This window comes from Gymnodraco acuticeps, unplaced genomic scaffold, assembly GCF_902827175.1.
Source record: "Gymnodraco acuticeps unplaced genomic scaffold, fGymAcu1.1, whole genome shotgun sequence".
NCBI lineage: Eukaryota > Metazoa > Chordata > Actinopteri > Perciformes > Bathydraconidae > Gymnodraco > Gymnodraco acuticeps.
In genome coordinates this window covers 675,380-696,422 of record NW_022990502.1, presented here as the reverse complement: position 1 = coordinate 696,422, position 21,043 = coordinate 675,380, and the positions used below count along the sequence as shown (strand labels likewise).

General features: G+C 46.6%; 1 protein-coding gene across 1 annotated transcript; it reads right to left on the bottom strand.

The window, feature by feature from the left end:
- Positions 1–260: 260 nt before the first annotated feature.
- Positions 261–4,728, bottom strand: LOC117553040 (collagenase 3-like). Its single transcript, XM_034226793.1, has 10 exons — positions 4,611–4,728; positions 4,158–4,402; positions 3,926–4,074; positions 2,417–2,545; positions 2,150–2,311; positions 1,676–1,805; positions 1,429–1,562; positions 1,181–1,340; positions 977–1,080; positions 261–895 (listed from the first exon to the last, which is right to left on the bottom strand). The coding sequence occupies exons 1-10, from the start codon at positions 4,707–4,709 to the stop codon at positions 786–788; spliced, it is 1,422 nt and encodes a 473-aa protein (XP_034082684.1). The 5' UTR covers positions 4,710–4,728; the 3' UTR covers positions 261–785.
- Between the last annotated feature and the right edge of the window lie 16,315 nt (positions 4,729–21,043).

Below are 21,043 nucleotides of genomic sequence, written 5' to 3'. Positions count from 1 at the left end.
TTTTGCCTTTGTGAACGCAAACACGACCAGAATATTAAAACAATGTATCGTCCTCACATTGGTTGTATTCATGATCAAAACATGTAGGTGTGAACTCGCCCTAAATAGCAAGATTGTTGTTTATATACTGTCAGGTATGTTATTCTTAGTGTTATTAAGTAAATGCACATGCAACGGCAAACAGGATGTTTTGATCAGCATATCTGTAAAATAACAAAAAAAAATACTTAGAAATGTTTTTTTAAACACTTTTTATCTTCCAATTAATTTCTTTAGACCTTTTCACACTTGTCTTTTGAGATGTTACCATACTTGCATTCATATTTTGTTTCACAGTGGTGTACAAATGTGTGCATACATGTGCAAATGGAAATGACAATGTTTGAAAAGAAAGGGAAATTATAGTTCCACAGTTAAAATACATTTAATAAAAAAGTATAACAGCAACAATAGCAATAACTAATCAGTGCATAGGACATTCATATCCTGAGATAAATACAGATAAATAAGCAATGAGTTTAAAAAGTAATATTTCAACTGTTTTCTGAGGAAGAGTATTTATCCAGTATATACTGTACTCGGTAATGTGTAACATCAAATGTTTAAATTATAAAATATATTATTATAAATTATAGACATTTGGATCTTACCCTAACCCCAGTAGCAGGTGATTTAATGCTCTGAGTGGTGCTAAGAGTAGAAAAATGCTGGATAAAAGCAGTCCAATTAACTCTGTTTCCTTCATCCTCATTCAAGGTGGTCATATGAACAACATATAAAGTAGTTTAGAAGTTAGTGCAGCGCAGGAAGTAGCTGTTGTTCAGCACGCGGAACAGCCTCCCGGACCTCAGGCTGTACTCAAACATGTATTTTCCACTGTAGATGTAGGTAAAACCTGCAGAACAGAGACTCAATGTTAGTTTCTGTGTCCTGTTTTTCTTTTATTTCAGTAATCTTGACTAAGAATGCTTCTCACCTCTGTACTGGAAGGCTGCAGTCACCTGGCCGGTCAGTCCGGAGAAAGTCTCATCCACTCGCTTGGGGAATCCCTGGTCCATAGTTTTTCTGACCTCATCATAACTGAGGAAACACAGTCAGTCATTACACCGATTCACCATTTGAAAACCGTCATCACACCTTAATAATTCACCTGAATAAATGTCACATAATCTGAACTCACCTGTAGTAATCGCTGCCTACAAAGAACAGAGTCTTGCCAGTGTCCACGTCATGAAAGACTGCATCAATTTTCTCCACACTTTTGGCCAGACCAAAACTGGAAATTGGTTTAGGATAGCCGCCTACAAGATCATATCCACTGAAAGCCCAAACCATCTTTCCTGTATAGAGATAGAGAAAAGAAAAGAGTTTAGTTTATGCATGTAAAGATGAATCTTGAAAACTGTTTCAGGTAAGGAAAACACAAACCTTTAAAGAGATAGACTTTGTCTGAGCTTCGGCTTTCATAAGCAGCGTCAATGTTTGAGGGGGCATCGGGCCAGAAGTTTGTGATGAGACTCTGCTGAGGTGTGCTGCTCTGAGGGTAGCTCCGCCAGAAGAAGCTGAGAACACACAAGAACATGAATGAGTTCATAAGTCAGAACGTGAATGAAGAGAAAACAATGTCAATGGACTTCAGCATTTGGATATTTGAGCATTCTCCAGGATGTCTGACCTGTCCTTGAAGAAGAACATCTCTCCTCGCAGGGTGGCGACAGCATCCAAGACCATGGTTGAATCACAGGCATCAGGAGTGGTGGGGGGCAGTGGTTCCTCTCCAGAGGAATCCGTATCAGGGCTTGGGCCTGAAGGATAAACAAAATGAGTCACCAAGTATTCAGAAAGCCCAGCATCACATTGAAAAAGCCCAAACAGTTGGTGCATCCCCAAGAGATTGTCCGATAGCAAATACACTGAAAAACATTAACTTTAATTAAATGTATTATGTCAACAGATTTCAAATGACTCTATTAGGTTAGTTGAAAGCAATAATATTAAGTTGAACCTAATTTGTATTTAAACGTTATATCATTGCTTTCAACTAACCTAATACAGTTATGTGGAATCTGTTGGCATAATACATTTAATTCAAGTTAACATTTCAGTTATTCCAGTGTAGGCATTAATGGCTCAGCCGGTTAGGACTAACCATAGAGAGACTGGATGCCGTTGACATCGTCCCGGGGCAGGATGAAGGTGTCAGGATTTCTGTATGCGTACACAGGGTACATGAGAGCACCAGCATCATCAGAGTGAGACAAGCCCAGGGAGTGGCCAAACTCATGGGCAGCCACCATGAAGAGGATGTAGCCTACAGCAGAAAACATACTTACAGGTTAGCCTTACAAGATAGTATCATGTCAAAACTGACAGTAGTTAGCATGATCCATCATGGTGTACGTAATAACAAACTGACCTGTGTTTGAACGGAAAGTGAAGTCCTCATCCTCGTCAAAATGAGCATCTCCACCAATGCCAGGGGATGGGGCGAATGCATGGGCAAGAGTACCACCAGGGCCATCAAAGGGGTAATAATCACCATGTGCTGTTAACAAGAACATACTCAGGTCAGGTTTTGCCGAACAGAGGGACAATAAATACATGTAAAAAACAGAAAATCAGAAACAGGTTTTCCCAGTGATACGAATGACCATCTGTCCAATGTGGTTTAAGACTTGCATGAATTTAGGGTTAGGATTAGGCTTACGGCAAGGATGCTCTAGGGCAGCGGTTTTCAAAGTGTGAGGCGCGCCTCCCTGGGGGGACGCCAGAGAGCTTCAGGGGAGGCACAGCATGAGAAAAAAATTACGAGAAAAAGATGAGTAAAGTGTCACTTGCACACTTTTGGCTGTCTGTGGAGACCGAGTTCCCCCACCTCGCCAAAAAGGCTGTACAAGTGCTCATTCCCTTCATCTCCACCCAGGGGCGGACTGGCCATCTGTGTGTTCTGGAGAATCACAGAACGGCCGGTCGTCAGCGGGCCGTTGACAGCCGGCTCGGTTCGCTGATGGCCGGCACCGCCCTTTATTTTTTATGTTTTTAAACAGCATCATTTAAGTTGCGTTGACAGGCGACAGTTCAGCGGGCCGTTTCCACGCAGCGAGGCTCCCCCCCCCCGTTGACAGTTCACTAGTGTGCTCTACCAATTTGTGTGGGCTGGGCTGGGTGAGATTCCAAGGCTGATTTTTAATCCCAGTCCGCCCCTGCCTCCACCTGTGTGAGTGCGGGTTTTCCGCATTGACTTTGATCAAAAGCAGGTACCGGTCAAGGCTGCAGCCGGAGGATGATCTGCGTTTATTCCTGTCTACATTGCATCCCCAAAGACGCAGACTCATTGTTCCCACTAAAGTAGGGGTGAGTGTAATAAGGAGGCATAGTTGACGTTCAGTGTGTTGCCGGGAGCATATAAGGATTCATCCACAATGTTGAAAATGTAAAAAATGATTTAAAAAAATGTTTGAAACATAAAGATAAAAAGGTTTACAAAAGTTATTGTTTAATGTTTTAAGGAGGTGACGCTACTCAGCCAATCAAATCGGGGCAGTCAGTGAGTCAGCACGATAGATTCAAACACACACACAGACGAGACAAGAAGAGAGAAACAGTCAGTCATTTCAAATGGCGTGCTCAAAAAAGAGAAAGGTAGACAGCGAAAACAGAGCATTTAATGACATTTTCTCTTACTGGACCTCTTTGAAATGCAATTGAATACCCCTGCATTATAGCAACAACAACAATAATAATAATAATAGCAATAGCAATAATAAATGGGAGGGGGGGGGCGCGGCTGTTCTTATGTTCTCTGGGGGAGGCTCACCTTCCCACACTTTGAAAACCCTTGCTCTAGGGGAAGTGACAACCAATAACCTGAGCACAGAAATAGTATATAACTGGTGAAGACACAGTAAAAGTTCTCTGTACTCACATTGGCGGCCAAAGGAGATCATGATGTCAGCGGTGCCACTGTAGATTCTGGTGAATCTCAGAGGAGTGACTTTGGCCCAAACCTGCAGAGCTCTTTCTATAGAATCATCTACCTCTGACACAGACATGTCCGGAGTGTAGTTCTCTATCCTGTAGAACAAAAGTCAGGAATATTATAAGTTAGACCTACTAAAGAAACTCTTTCACACACATTCTCTCTTTAGATCAGTCACCTGTAGGTAAGGCTGTTTTTCTGCCACTTGTACTGTCCAAACGTGGAGAAACGGGCAAGATTTTCGTCTGGAACACCACAGCGAGGCTTCTTCATGATTGCCACGGTGTCAGCATCCAACGTCCCGGTGATCTCGAGACCAAAGAATCTCTGCATCTCACTCAGCTTCCTGCTCGCTGGGCTGACCCCCCTCCGGATAGTAGGACCGGTCTCCTCTGTTAGGTTGTAGAATTTCTTTAAGTAGTTCTGCAAGAAAGAGAACAAAAGTTTGAAATACTGCAGCTGTATAACGTATAAACTCTTGTCTTGGAAGAATACATCTGTATCTTAGTATGCAGAAAGCTATTGACAGCAGAAATACTTTTTCCTGTACAGCTAACACATTCAGAATTCTTAGAAGGGTAGAGTTCCCCATACAATATATGACAATAAAACATAAATCAAGCATACATACCTCCGCACGTTCCTCATCTTCCACAGTAACCTGTGATACTGGCATGCAGTAAGCTGTGAGTGCCAGGCTCAGCAGAGTGCACAGATTGAAAGTCTTCATGTCTTCGTTTCGTTCTCGAGTTTAATTTTTGTTACTGTGCAGAGGGCAGCTGTTTTATAGGCTGAGGACTTCAGAGCGACAGGGCGCGTTGAGCAACTACGTCCTTCAGTGAGTGACTCAATATTCCTTTTATGGTTAGGAGAGGAAGTTGTGCTTTGATTGCTCACCCCAAAACAAAAAAATCCCCAAACAATGCACCGTGAGTCTGATGAAATAACATTTGTATTTGGATGTTATTCATGGGAATTTTATTGGTGGGAAAATAATATTGTAACAATTACATAAACTTGCCATAAAACGTTATCTGTGTATGATCTCCAGATTCACTTGCAGATTTAGTTTCAAAATGTGTTATTTTTGTACACCTGTAAAGTTCATACTATACAGATTAAAAAAAATAAAGGTCCATCTCATCTTATCTTATAAACAATTTGAATTTGTATCTAAGAAAAAAAGTGTTCCTGGGGCCACTTGACAAAAACAACCAAAAATGATAACCCTATATAACATGATTTTAAAAACATATAATATTATGTTCTCAAAGGTTGAATAAAATGCTCAATTTATTATGTTGAGCGCGCCAACAACATGGATATGTTTTATAGCAGTGATTGCCATTCAGTATTTGATTGATGACCATTTATTTTTCATTAATAGTCATTCATTATGCTGTGCCGTTATGTTTATTCATTATTTTGGGCTTCAATATTGTTTCTACAGCAACTCCCATTGGGTTTATGAAAACATTAAAGTTTATTTAATAACATATAATTGAGTGTTGTATTGCAAAGAAAGCCTGAGGGTTTTTTCACTTAATGGAGGAACTTAGTCAGCTCCAGGGTATTTTCCATCCAGTTAGTTCTCTAATAATCAACACCCACTTTGTACACCAATGTTTGTTTAGCCAATATGAATCATATATGAAGGTTCCTTTTACAGCATTGCATTACAACACTGAATCAGAAGCTGATTCACCACTTTATTAGGACATTATTCTTCAGAAATCATGTGGTTATTGCCATGTCATGTATGTCACACACAGACACTGCTGCGGCCGCATGGCTACATTAGTAATATCTGACAGAAATGACCATATTTGGTTTCATATAATTCCAATCACATAATGCTAAGTCAGCATACATGACATGTGGGATTTATTTGTAAAAGCTAGCTTGTATGTGTTGAACATGTTAGCATGGGATAAAACGATAGTTACGTATGTAACTACGGTTCTATGAATCCTGGATGACCGCGGTGCTTAGCACTGAATATCTTCTGTCTCGCGCATGCGCAGGTCGAATATTTATATCAACAAAGTCACGTGTGACCTTGTATGACCCCGGAAGGCAAAAGTTCCGGTGTTGTCAACAAGTTCAGTCCTATGGAATCTTCTCGCGGAAGCACGAGATTCCGAGTGACCAAGAAATCTGGCGGTCATCTAGGATTCATAGAACCGTAGTTACATACGTAACTATCGTTCTATTTCATCCTTACTGACCGCCAGAGGTGGTGCTTAGCACTGGATGACTTATACCAACAGAGTCACGAGGAAGTCTGAATACTTACCCTATAGGGATGGCCTAGGTGGACTCTGCAGGAGGACCACACACAGCGGGTGAGGGGCGGCAACATTCACCCTATAGTATCTGGCGAATGTGCTCGGAGATGCCCATGTGGCCACGGCACATATGTCCTCCAGGGGCACACCTCTCAAGGTCGCCCATGACGTGGAGACACTCCTGGTAGAGTGGCACTTTACTCTGGATGGCAAGGGACAGTCATTCGCCTCGTATGCCTGGGCAATGACGTCCACGATCCAGTGGGACAAGCGCTGTTTTGAGAGCGCACAGCCCCTTTTAGGACCACCGTAACACAGAAAGAGCTGTTCAGACTGATGTATGCCTGCGGTAGTCTGGACATAAGCTCTAAGGGCCCGCACCGGGCATAGGAGTCTTGACCTCTCTTCCCCCTCTCCTGATGGGGGGTGCCAGCTGGATAGGCCGATTAAAATGAGAGCGTGCCAGCGCCTTAGGGAGGAACGCTGTGTTTGGCCATAATGTGACACCTGAGCCATCTGAGTTCCACCTCAGACACGAGCTGTTCACGGACAAGGCCTGAAGCTCGCTTACACGCTTTGCTGAGGTGATGGCAAGAAGGAAAGCAGTCTTAGCTTGGAGCCACCTCAGTTCTGCCTGTAACAAGAGTTCAAAGGGAGGCGAGCATAGGGCATCCAGCACCAAGGGCAGGTCCCATGTAGGAGCCCTTGGGATGTTCGGGGGGCGAAGCCTCAGAGCTCCCTTTTAAAAAGAGGGATACCAGCCTATGGCGTGTTGGGCTGATATAGCAGCCACATACACCCTGACGGTAGCGGGACACCGGCCGTCGTCCAGGAGGGACTGCAGGAACTCAAGGGTAGTAGGCACCGAGCAATGTACTGGGTCCTCATTTCGCCCTTGGCACCAGTCAGAAAACAGTTTCCACCTGTTTTCGTGCCTACGAGTAGATGGTGCCCTAGCATTGAGAATAGTACTCCTGACAGGCTCTATGCAGTTGCTCAGCAGTGGGTCGGGCCCACCAGTGGCCAGACCCACAGCTGGAGACGGCAGGGGTCGGGGTGCCACATCTGACCCTCCAGCTGAGACAAGAGGTCCTTCCTGTTGGGGAGACGCCAAGGTGTCCCGCAACAGAGTCTGTGCAGCAAGGAGAACCAAGTCCTGGCTGGCCAGAAGGGGGCCACCAGAAGAAGCCTGTGGCCCTGATGAAGCACTCTGAGGAGTGTTGGTAGGATCAGAGGAAGGGGTGGATAGGCATAGAGAAGACACCCTGGCCATGAATGAGCCAGGGCGTCCTGACCCAAAGGGCTGGTCTTCTCCGTCAAGGAGAACCATAGGGGGCAGTGGGTCGACATCTTCGAGGCAAAGAGATCTACCTCTGCCCTGCCGAGGAGACCCCAGATGCTGGCCACCACCTCTGGATGAAGCCGCCACTCCCCTGGTGGAAGTTTGTGACAGAAGAGGAAGTCGGTGACTTGGTTCTGCTCTCCGGGCAGATACATTGACCGTAGGCTGGCCAGGCAAGGAGCTGCCCAGGTCAGGAGAGTCTGGGACACCTCTAGCAAGCGTGCAGATTTGGTGCCCCCCTGGTGGTTTATGTGATACACCCAGGGCCGCCTTAATGCACGGGCTGACCTGGGCTGAAGCCCAGGGGCCTACGGAGATCGGGGGCCTATCATGAGCCAATTTTTTTTTTTAAAAAAGGTTTTTTATTTCAGATGTTTTAAAAAAAAAGTGAAATAAACAAAGTCTTGGCTTTCAGAATATGAAACTTTTATTTCCAAAGTCACACGATAAATACATTTTTGAAGCTAGTAAAGGGAAGAAGACAGCTCTCCCTCGCCACTCTGCTGTTCCCCTCCCTCCGCTGAAATTATGAATGTAAGCGTATAGTAATCATAGATAACACGGCAGGGTCCGTTACAGTTTGTTTTCATCTGATTTCAAATAAACAAAATGTCTTGGCTTTCAGAATATTAAACTTGTTTCGGCAAATTCAGATGATAAATACAACTTTGAAGCTTGTAACGGCATAATTACAAGCGGAGAACGGAGTAACTTGACATCACAGCAGGCATAACAACAGCCGGTGTTTCTCGTGAGTGTTTTCCCCGGGAAACAAACACAATACACATACACGCAAAAATACACAAACACGTATACACACCCACTCGTGAGCTTCCCCCAGACCAGTAATTCAAACGAAAATATCTTCCCTCCGTAGTATTTTGATCATTTGCTCCGCTAATCAATCAGATCGATGGATTCCATTTTTCTCAAAAATGATGACTCCGAAACAGTCAGTGGGCACCACTTCACAGCCAATCAGAATGAGAATATGTTTCACATGTGACTTATTCAAATTGCGAGCGATTGAGTGACAGATGAAGGTTGTTTAGGAGAAAAAGTTTGAGAAGAAAACATTTGAGAGTGGCGCTCGGAAAAGGAAATTGTTGAGGGAAAAGGAGTTTCGAGACAAGCAGCTATTACAAAAATGCCGAAGTCTACAGGTTATTTTTAAACCTGTAGGCCAGGATGAGGAGGAAGGACAGATGAGTTCTGTACGAGCGGTAGCGGTGCCGGCCGTGGGGCCTCAGATTCAAGTAGGCCGTCTGGTTCTGATAGCGATGGAGTAGCGGGAGAGGAAAAACAGACAGGAGGGACATTATCTGTTAGAGGAGATGGAGAGGACGACGAGGACTTGCTACGTGGAGGGGAGCCAACGGCAACCGAACAAATACATGAGGGAGGCCCGATACGTCACTCATCTGGAGGAGAGGACCAGGCGCGCGTAGAGCAGAGTGGAGAAGTGCGATCACAGAGCCTGCCGAGGCTATAAATGACTTTGATTTGTTGTTTAAATAGGGGGCCTACAAAACCGGGCCCATCAGCCCCAGGGCCTGATGGCAGGTTAAGGCGGGCTTGGATACACCGTTGTAGTGTTGTCCGAGCGGACAAGCACATGCCTCCCCCTCAGGTATGGTAGGAAGTGCCTGAGTGCTAGGTGCACAGCTCGCAGCTTTAGCAACACACGTTGATGTGTTCTGGGCATTCCTGAACAGACCACTGCCCCCGGGCTGTTTTGCCACACCGCACCCCATCCCGAGAGGCTGGCATCCGTCATAACGGTCTCTCTGCGGAAAGGGACGGAGCCCATGGCCACTTCCCTCAACTATACGACCTCTCCCTCCATGGGAATAGTGTGGACACCCTGATTTTTCTGTGCCTGTGCAACTTGGGGTGTAATTGGAGGCCGTTCAGCCATCTCTGCAGGGGGCGCAGTGACAACAAGCCCAAGGGAACGACAGTTGAGGCAGCTGTCAGCTTGCCCAAGAGGCGGATAAACAGGATATATGCCAGAGACCTGCCCCTTTTGAAGAGGGGAAGAAGCTGGAGGATGTCGCCCAGGCGCTGAGCAGATGGGCAGGCCCGCATAGTGACTGTGTCCAGAGCCACCCCAATGAAGGTTAGGCTCTGAGAGGGGTTAAAAGCCAACTCTGTGTCCTGTTCCGTTCAGCCGGGCGACATGAGAGAGAAGGAGAGCCGTGTCCTGGGTCGAATGCAACCGGGATGGTGCACAGATTAACCAGTCGTCTAAGTATGGCAGAATCTTCATACCCTGAGACTGCAGGGGCGAGAGGGCTGCCGCGACGCACCTGGTAAACACCCTTGGGGAGAGGGAGAGTCCGAATGGGAGCACCCTGAACTGGAAATGACGGCCTCTGAAGGCAAAGCGAAGAAACTGCCTGTGATGAGGCACATCGGACTCGCTCATCGCCATGGCTATCCGGGTGGACCAACGTCTAGCAGAGAGAGTGGAGAAAGCAGCTTCCACTCCACTGTTCGGACGGGAGTGACAGAGGGAACACTACGGTTGGCGGAGTAATACCCGGACTTCGTCTCCAGAGCGACCAGCGCCCCCTAGCGCCGCGGAGGAACGGATGCAGCTCGGAAGAGCCAAACTCACCCCGGAGGAGCGTCAGCGCCACCTACGGGAGCGGCTGTGTTTCTACTGCGGCCAGCAGGGTCATGTTCTGGCAGCCTGTCCGGCAAAAGATCAGGCTCATCAGCGGGAAGAGGGACGCTGGTGAGCCGAGGGACTTCTTTCAACCCTTCCTCGAGAAGACTGACTCAGGTACAAATGAAACTGAATGATAAAACTGTGACTCAGGATGCATTAATTGACTCTGGGGCTGATGAGAGCTTGTAGACTGGGAGCTGGCTAAAGAGTTGAACTTAAACATTGTCCTTTTAGATCAGCCATTAGAGGCTAGCGCGTTGGATGGCCACCTTTTATGTACAGTTACTCATCGCACGGAACCCATAGAAATTGTCATAGATCAGGAGCACCGTGAGCATATTAGCTTTCATTTATTTAACTCAGCTCAACAGCCTCTCATTTTGGGTTACCCTTGGCTTGTTAAACATAACCCTCACATGGACTGGCTTACAGGAAAGGTTAAGGGGTGGGGGAGTGAGTGCTCTCGTTCATGTTTAGCCTCTCATACAGTTTCGAGGGGACCGCACAGATCTGGGAGCTTTAAACAGGCGTCAGATAGGGACAGTGTCACTTCTTCTAAACATTCTGACTTTCCTGACTTATCCAAAGTGCAAGAGGGTTACCTTGACATTAAGGAGGTATTTAACAAGACACGAGCTACTTCCTTGCCTCCCCATAGACCGTATGATTGCCACATACTGTAGACCTTCTCTCGGGCTCTACTATCCCCAAAGGATGGTTGTATTCTCTCTCTGGTCCTGAAAGGGAGGCCATGGAAGAGTATATCGGATCATCTCTCAAAACTGGCTTGATTCGGCCATAATCATCCCCAGCAGCAGCAGGTTTATTTTTTGTAGGGAAAAAGGACGGTTCATTAAGGCCCTGTATTGATTACAGTCCACTTAATCAGATCACAGTTAAGAACATATATCCCCTTCCACTCATCTCTACGGCATTCAAACTGTTACAGGGAGCCAAGATATTTACCAAGCTTGACTTAAGGAATGCATATCATCTTGTGCGCATCCGGGAGGGGGATGAGTGGAAAACAGGTTTCAATACACCTACGGGACATTACGAATATTTGGTGATGCCTTTTGGACTTTGTAATTCACCTGCTGTTTTCCAAGCCCTCATTAATGATGTGTTAAGAGATTTCCTGAATGTTTTCTGTTTTGTGTATCTCTATGATATTCTCATCTTTTCTCCAGATAAGAAAACTCATCTTAACCATGTTCACCTTGTTCTTCAGAGACTCCTGGCTAACCATTTGTTTGTAAAAGCCGAAAAATGTGAGTTTCATGTGAACTCTGTGGCATTTTTGGGCTTTGTGATTTCCCCTAACAAGGTGGAAATGGACCCAGCTAAGGTCAGTGACGTGGCTAATTGGCCCACGCCAGACTCTAGAAAGAAAGTTCAGCAATTCTTGGGGCTTGCTAACTTTTACAGACAGTTCAAATGCAATTTCAGTGCTATTGCCTCTCCTCTCCATGCCCTTACCTCTCCCCATGTTCAGTTTGTGTGGAATCCACAGGCAGAGAAATCGTTCCTGGAACTGAAGAGGAGGTTCACCACAGCTCCCATCCTGACTGTACCTGATCGCCACCGACAGTTTTTGGTGGAAGTGGACGCCTCCAACGACGGCGTTGGAGCTATACTGTCCCAGAGGTCAGCGGGGGACAACAAGCTTCATCCGTGTGCATATCTCTCCCGTAAGCTATCTTCTGTTGAGAGGAATTACGACGTGGGAAATCGGGAACTGTTGGCGGTGAAGATTGCTTTGGAGGAGTGGCGGCACTGGTTGGAGGGAGCGGAGCAGGATTTCCTGGTCTGGACGGATCATAAAAACCTGCAATACATCAGGAAGGTCAAACGTCTGAACTCTAGGCAGGCCAGATGGGCTTTGTTCTTTAATAGATTTAGGTTCACTCTGTCATATCGACCTGGTTCGCAGAATGGAAAGCCTGATGCACTCTCCAGAATGTATGATCCTGAGCCAGTCCCCAAGAGTCCAGACCCCATTCTGCGGCCAGACTGAGTGATAGGGAGTGTGACCTGGCCCATTGAAGCCAAGGTTAAACAGGCAAACAGCGGAAATCCTGTCCCAAGAGGGTGTCCTCAGAATGGCTTGTTTGTGCCGGAGCAACTTCGATCTCAAGTTGTTCATTGGTCCCATACGTCTGTACTTACCTGTCATCCTGGAAACAAAAGAACCCTTTTCATGGTGAAACACAGATTCTGGTGGCCGGGGATGTGGAAGGATGTTGCAGAATATGTGGCAGCGTGCCCTGTGTGCGCCAGGAACAAAACTTCTCGGCAAGCTGCGGCAGGTCTTCTCCAACCTCTGCCCATTCCCAACAGGTCTGTCTCACATTGCGTTGGATTTTGTGACAGGATTACCAACATCGGCAGGTAATACCACCATACTCACTGTGGTGGATCGTTTTTCTAAAATGGCACACTTTGTCGCCATGCCCAAGTTACCTAATGCCAAAGAAACAGCAGAGGCCATGTTGTCCCATGTGTTCAGGATCCATGGTTTTCCCAGTGATGTCGTTTCAGACCGGCCCACAGTTCGTGTCACGTTTTTGGAAGGAGTTTTGTCCCCTAATCCAAGCCACTGTTAGTCTGACCTCCGGATACCACCCACAGTCGCATGGACAAGCGGAGAGGATGAATCAGGATTTGGAGACCTGTTTGAGATGTCTAGCGTCCGAGAAACCTACCACCTGGAGTAAGAGTCTGATTTGGGTGGAGTATGCGCCCAACACTTTACCCACATCAGCCACTGGTATCTCCCCGTTTCAATGTGTCCATGGGTACCAACCTCCATTGTTTCCGGAGCTTGAGAAGGAGGTCACCGTACCATCAGCCCATGCTCTGGTTCGCCGCTGCCGTCGGGTCTGGGCGGGAGTTCGCCATATGTTGCAGAGGAGTGCCATTCGCATGAAGGTATTGGCCGACCGGAAACGACATCCAGCCCCCAAGTACCAGGCCGGACAACGAGTGTGGCTATCTACCAAGGATCTTCCTCCCCATGTCGCCTCCAGGAAGCTGGCTCCCCGGTTCGTTGGTCCTTTTCCCATAGCCAAAGTGATTAACCCTGTTGCTGTCCGTTTATGTCTTCCAAAGTCCATCAAGGTCCACCCCACGTTTCATGTCAGCAAGTTGAAACCGGTCAAAGAGAGCAGACTGGTCCCCGCCTCCACGCCCCCTCCACCTCCCCGGATTGTCGACGGAGGTCAAGTGTACACTGTGGACAAAATACTGTCTGAAAGGAAGAGGGGCAGAGGTAGACAATTCCTGGTCGACTGGGTAGGGTATGGATTAGAGGAGTGGTGTTGGATCCCAGGCAGCTTCATTGTGGACAAAACCCTTATATTTGACTTCGATAGAGAACAGTCTCAGGCTTCAGGGACGTCTGGAGCCGTCCGTAAGAGGGGGGGTACTGTAAGGTTTCAGCGTTAGAGTCTGTGAGCTTATTGTTTTGTGTTTATTCTGGTGGCCTTGCAGTTTATGTTAATGTTGGTTCTGTCCTCTCGTTTCAGGTGTCATCACTTCCTGTCGTTGTGTGTCACTTGCCAGCTTGATTATGATCTCATGTTCTGGATTGTTTGCACCTGTGCCTCATTAACTGTTGTGTATATGTAGCCCTGTTCTCCTGTTGTCTTTTGTTGGTTCGTCTTGTCTACCAAGTCCATGTCTGTACTCTCTCATGCACACTTTGAGCTAGTCGAACCTAGTGAACTATTTAGTAGTCCTAGTAGATCCTAGAAACCCTTTTTGGATAATAAAAGGTATTTTTGAAATCAAGGAAGAATCGTGCATTTGAGTCTTTTTGAGTCCTTCGTGTCAGAGATGGGGCCCACAGGCTCGATTGCACCCTTGGCAAGGAAGACTGACAGCTCCTGGTTTAGGGCGACTTCTTTTGCCGGGTCGCTTATGGTGGTCATCTTGACCCGGCTGAAGGCTGGGGGCCGGTGTCGGAACTGAAGCTTGTACCCTTGGGTTAAGGTGGAAACCACCCAGGGGTCTGAAGCTTGAGCTACCCAGTAGTTGAGCTGCTGCTGGGAGAAATAACCAACAGCCGGCCCCAGACCCTCAGTACCTTGCCCCCCGGAGGCTCTGGGATGACGACGGTCAGGCACCGGATACCGAGGCTGCCTTGGGGGCGAGTTAACAGGACCGTAGCGGGCCGGCCCCCTCGTGGGACGCTGAGGCCCATGGCGGGCACCGGGATGACCGGTGGATGAGAGCGGCCTCGGGAGGCAGACGCGGAACCTCTAGGCCTACCGGTGGGGGGGGGCATGTCTCTGCGAAGAGCTGAGAACTGTTGCCTGGTCTGACTAGCTTGGACAGTCGGTTCGAGCACCTGTACGGCAGCTGAACCGAACAGCTCCCCCAGGCCAGCTCTACTGGGACAGCACGGAGAGTCCTCCTACATGCCTCTGATATGGATGACTGTGCCAGCCAAACCTGGCGACGAGTCTGGACGAGAGTGGACATCAGGTGCCCAAGCTCTCTAGACATCAGAGCAAATGCCTGTAATGAGGCGTCACTGAGGCTGGTAGAGGAAGCGATGAGAGCCTCCGGCTGCAGGGAAGCTGAGAGGGCGAGCATGAGGTGAGAGAGGGAATTGCCTATACGGCCCATGCGCGCCGCTGCATCGTAAGCCTGACGGCCCGTCCACACAGCGGCGTGCGTTGAAGCATCCAACGCTTCTGCCCATTCACTTTGAATGGGGTGACGTCACTTTCAGCCGAACTGCATTTTGGGAAGCGACGTGGAGCGTTGCTGGCGTTGCTGGCTTCAAAAGTTGAGCAATGTTCAACTTTTGACGCCTCGACGGAGGCGTCAGCCAATGAAATCCCGTTTATGCAAATCTGCCAGTACAAGCGCTAGCCAATCAAACCGCGTGTATGCTGGGAGAGACTACGCAGGTCATTTCCTCATATTCCAAAAAATTGAGGGAAAATTCATTATAGCGGTAGTGAATCACCCGGTGCTGTATGATCAGTCTCTGTTCATCTACCGGGATACAAACCGGAGGAGCGAGGCATGGAGGGAGGTGGCAGAGACAGTGGATGAAACTGGTAGGCTTTCGCCTGTTTGGGGATTTTATATCCAGTTTACTTCGTTTTAACATTGCTATTGCTTTGTATGTCGGAGGCGGGAGATTCATGTGATTGGTTGTTGGTCGCGTTGCTCGCAAAAAATCCCCAAGCTTCAGATACGCCCACCTCCAAGTGTCAACGCACGCCGCTGTGTGGACGGGCCGTTAGTGAGCAGGTCATCAGTGACCCGACATTGGAGTCGAGGGCACCTGGCCTCCGACCTCAGAGCTTCGTCAGGGGAAACTATGAGGGAAGCAATGGTAGGCTCAACAGCCGGCATGTGGTCAAGGCCGACTCTTGCCGCATCCTGCATGGCTGCCAGGGCTCGGCCATCAGACGTAAGACGGGAAAGAGCCTTAGTGTCCCTCCAGCATGCATGTAACTCCCTCAGATACTCACAAGAGGGAGGAACGGCAAAGGTGGCGGGTGCCAAAGTGCGCCTGAAGAACGCACTGGCAGGCGCTGTTTCGGGCTGCTGTAAATCCAGCTGCTGGTGAGCCAGTGCCATGCGGAGGACGGTACGCATGGAGCAGTCCTCTGCCCCCTCCGAGGATCCATGAGCTGAGGTACAGGAGCCAGGCCCAGAAGCATGGGATGGACCCTCCCCGTCATACTCATTAAATTGAGTGGCTAAAGCTGCCATTGAGACACATCGTCATCTGGAACCAGCTCAGCCATGAGCGGATCGGGTGCAGCGGCGTGCTCTGTACCGGCACCAGAATGGAGAGCCAAGAGGAGTGACTTCATCTGGGCTAGCTCAGTAGTGAGAAGATCCACCCTGGAGGACAGCCTATCAGGCTTAGTCCTCTTCCTGGGCGGTGCACCCGCAGCCTCTGCGGCCCGACGCCTAGGATGGGTAGGTTGGGCTGGAGTCGACTGTGCAGGGGGAAGGCCAACCTCGGCTAGTCTAGCAGCTCTTACCGCACGAGGCATGATGGTGCAATTCATGCACGGGTCCTCCGAAAGGCCCTCCCTCAGATGCTCGAGGCCAAGACAAGAGGGGCAAAGGTCCATACAGGTGTTACAGCCGTTAAACATAGCGACAGTACCAATGAAAAAACTCCAGACTAATTGCTGCTGGCAGCTTAAGTCAGTCTGAGGGAGAGCACTCAGCTGACTGTAAATAACTGGGCCAAGAACCAATATTCACAGTGGAGGGGAGTGAGCACAATAGTAGTTAGCGTGAGCATGAGCACTCTGCTAACTGGGGTGAGAAAAATTGAGTCAGTTAATGGTATATCTGCCGTAAGAGGAGAGCGGGAATACTCTCTCCACTAGCGCCGTAGCAAGTTAGCCTGAGCGAGAGCACTCTGCTAACTGAAGATGGAACGGTATTAAACCAACTGTGTGCAGTGAGAGGGGAGCGGAAACACTCTTCACTAGCGCTGTAGCAAGTTAACTTTGAGCGAGAGCACTCAGCTAACTGGAGGATGGGACAGGAACCAACTGTGTGCAGTGAGAGGGGAGCGGAAACACTCTCTTCACTAGTGCTGTAGCAAGTGTTTAGAGTCGGAGAGGTCCTGATAATTTATTCCGGTAAATTACTCTGACCTACTAATTGACCTGACCGAAGTTATTGAGTCTATGTAAGGTTGCTGCTTGGCTCAGATCCACCAACGTCAGCAAGATCTCACCTCTATTAACTTCCCGAAGAACCTAGGTTCAATTAACTGCTGTTTCAATTCAGACAACTCTTTTTTAATCTGTTTAAGGGATCCCGAAGAATTTTGATATCAGTAAATGGAGTGTGCTCCTACCTAAGTGTGTGTAGCAGGGTGCAATCTTACCTTTGAAGCAGGAGAGGAGGGCACAGGTGTCTTTTAAATTATCCCAGTCCAACAGGTGGGATTCAGTTTATTTGAAGAAAAATAGGTCCAAACTAATACAGGGTTTTTACCTTCTCTCTTTACAACATTATAATCATACTAAAAACCATGGTGCTGTGATCATGTTCAAATATGAAACTTTAATTCACAGTCTTACATTTATTACCAAAATGTTTAATTTCAACTGCCCAATTCAGTTGTGACATTTTTAAATTCTCCCGATAGAATTTAGAGGTATTTCCTCATAAAAAGACCGGTGACAATAAAAAGCGCATTCAATTTTTCATTCACCAAATCAATTCACATCAGTTTCATACCTTTTTTCCGACACAGACGGCGGGTATAACATTCAAAAACCCGTTCCTATCCGCATTAATTCGGAGGAAGATTCCTCACAGGTCGCGGGTTATAATATTCATACACTTTTTCCGACACAGACGGCGGATTTAACATTCAAAAACCCATTCCTATCCGCATTAATTCGGAGGGAGATCCTCACAGGTCGCGGGTTATAATATTCACAAACACATCTCTCATCAAATCATTCCACACAGCCAACAACCAAGAAATTCGAGAGATATTTACCCCGTCTGGGAGGACCTTACTGAGAGCTATTAACCCAGCTCTGAAGGACACAGCCTACCGGGAGAGAGTCTGCCAGGGGTTTCCCCCCCTCTCTCTAGCTCTCTCAAAAACCCAGTCTCTTTATACTCAAAAAACCGGATCCAAACCCCAAAAAAACAAACTCCTCCTCTACACCCAATTTGTGAAAAACTGCGCATGCCCTCTAATGTACAAGGCTGGACATGACTCGACATGTTCCATATCTTATGGCATAAGACACACCTTCCTATGTTAGTGTAAAAAGGACTTGACCCTTTTTTGAGGCCTCTGTGTTTCTCCTTAAGCCTGGAGCCCCCCTCCCTGTGAACTGCTGCCAGAGGAGAGGGAGAAAACGACCTACTCTCTTTATCAGAGACACCCATAAATCATAGACCTTACACACTCAACCTAAACAAACCACTTTGTTTTGTTTATACTGTAACTATAGAAAAACCTAAAATATGAAGTATTTTTCATTGTGGGTTATACAAAAATATAATTGATTATATTTGATTATAACTAACTTTCGTTTTAAGTATTAAACATACTATGAAAACTCACAACACCCTCTTTTCAAAACGCAAAGTTATCAAATAGCAACAGAAAAAATTGTAAGCATACATACATATTCAAAAACCGTCAAGAAGCATTCTCATTATGGGTTTATACAAGAATATGATTGATCATATTTGATTTATAATTAACTTTCGTTTTTAAGTATTCACTTCATACTATGATCTCAACACCCTCTCTTCAAAACGCAAAGTTATCAAATAGCAACAGATAAAATCGTAAAAACACATACATATTACATCCGTAAAACTCCAAGCATCAATATCATGAAAAGTTCTTCAGTATGTGTAATCAGGACGACCTTTTGATGAACCTGGTGTGAAAAAACACCGAAAACATGGTACCTCACTGGAATGTTCTCGAGCGAGGGGCCCATCTGTTGTTCCAGTGTAGACTCCTAAATCCATGTTGCTATCTGATGTAAATCCTTGACCCTGACCATGGAGGGGGTTGCAGTTTTTCGCTGGACGACATCTCCAAACGAAAGGCCAGATAACTCGGTCGACATTTGTTATGGATTTTTTAGACCTCGTCAATAATCGCTCATGACTTTGTGACAAGGTCAATGAGTCCTCACACAATGATAGCACAAATGAGGAACCAGAGGCATATGAAACAGCTTAGCTGGCACTCGCTCATGACATCCTGTGTGTGCAGTGTGAGATTAGGTGTATGTGGTGCCAGTGTGGTGCTGGTGGTACTTGTTGTCGTCTTCCGTTGGTGACTAGGGCACATCACTTGTTGTCGTCTGTTTCTACCGTCTCTCCTGGCCTGTGACTACGACTTTGCAGTGGCTGACATGGACCCACGTGGCTCTCTCGGTGACCTTGACCGCTGTCTGGTAGATGAGGAGCACCTGGTAGGGACCTTGCCAACGGTTGGATTTCCAGCTCTTTCTCCGGAAGTCCTTGACCAGCATGAAGTCGCCGGGTTGGAGATGGTGAAGTGGACCAGTGGCAGGGGGTAGGTAGGGCTGCTGCTACCTGGCGTCTGATATCTGACCATGCCGTTATCAGGTAGTCGTCATCCTTTCCTGGGACATCCACTGCGATCTGAGTGGCTCAGTGGGTAGAGATGCAGCCTGTCCCACAGAGCTGGAAGAAACTTCATCCTCCCCTAGCAGGGGTACAGGTGACTCAGCCGCTGATCCATGCTGCACAGGTTTCCTGGGTCCAGGACTTGGCTTTACTTGAGGCACTGTGACTGAAGTTTCCCCGCTAGGCAGGTTCAAATCCTCTTGGTAGATTGCTGAGGTATTAATCTCAACAATATAGCTAAAATCAAGTTTAAATCATTTCTCTGATTCATAAAAAGTTGTTTCAGTTAAAATAAAAACTTCCCCAAGGGTTTTCTCAAGGGGGTCATGTATTCCATATTGCTCTGGAATTTCTATATACAGCAAGGTGATTGTTTCTCCTTTTACTCAGTTGGCCTCTAATGGCAGAAAGCACTGGGCCATCATTTACTCTTATCAGTTTAATGACCTGACAGCCCTACACCTTCATGCTGTGTGAGAACCAGCAAAAAAGAAGGAGAGATGTGCTAAAAAAAAAAATCAAATTTAAATGAATACTATTTTAGGGTGTAAGCGTATAACAACCAAAAATAACTGAAAAGAAAACTTATAGTGTAAAGTTAAAAAACAATGAGAAAAATAATATAAAGGTTATTTTCCATTTCCTCTTTGATACTGAGGTATTCTCCATTCAAGCTCTAATGATCCATATGCTAATAGACAGAGTTTCGTCTTGCCATCTTTCTTTGCATAATTCACTATAGATTCTAACAGTTTCTACTGCTAAATCCTTTGCATTGGAGCTATTGCTTGTTACTCAGATTTAAATTCCCTCTTTTGCTCTATCGAATATCCCTTGGTACAGAATTTACCAAGACAAATTCTAACTTATTGCGGGAAGATCCCACAAAAAGTCATCCTCTCCTGTGGAAGAAAGCACATTAACTGCCACGTGTGTGTGCAAAACATGTCATGTGATGTGAGATTGATAGCATCAACAGTGGATGGGTAGGCCGCAGTCATATTCCTATCTGGATTCTAAACTCAGTTGGCTCGGGTGAACCGGTTCTCTCCTCTGGAGTGAAACTACTTTCCCAGAAATTGACTTCACTGTATCCAAACCTTCTGATTTAGTTTTAAGCTAACCCTTCTCTGGACTTTGCCCCTTTCTGGTCACCCATACACAATTTCTGAACTTAAACGGAAAAGGTGTGATAGTTAGATATGACCTGACCTTTGCCCTAGGTAGCTTTTCCATACATATAGGAATATATTCAGCTTTGTCAAATTGATTGGAATGTCCCAATTTGTTTTACAGTTTTTTATACTCCACTCTTTGGCTGCTCTAACGCCTGATACTTCTATGGTAAAGACCAGATAGGTGTGATTCCCTTTATCCTGCAAGGGTGACAAAACGTTCTCATTTTTAAAGTGAGTGACATTATCCATTCCTATTTTCTCAGTTTTAGGAAAAATACTTATATGTTCCGCCATTTTAGCAGACACTGTGTTCCAGTTGCTCTGGTCAGAGGATAAACATGTTTATGACTCCCTTAATTTTTCAAAGGTCACAAGGAAATACTTATTCCCACTGGGAGTGCAGGTCAGAAAAGGACCTGCTATGTCAGCACTAAAAATGGTTAGTGGTTC

Bases quoted from the DNA above. Each gene is read 5' to 3' on its own strand.
- LOC117553040 (XM_034226793.1), bottom strand. From the start codon at position 4,709: ATGAAGACTTTCAATCTGTGCACTCTGCTGAGCCTGGCACTCACAGCT. The intron at 2,312-2,416 runs GTCAGTTTGTTA...TTTCTGCTGTAG, and splicing joins CACTTTCCGTTCAAACACAG to GCTACATCCTCTTCATGGTG. The intron at 1,563-1,675 runs GTCAGACATCCT...GTGTGTTCTCAG, and splicing joins ATGTTCTTCTTCAAGGACAG to CTTCTTCTGGCGGAGCTACC.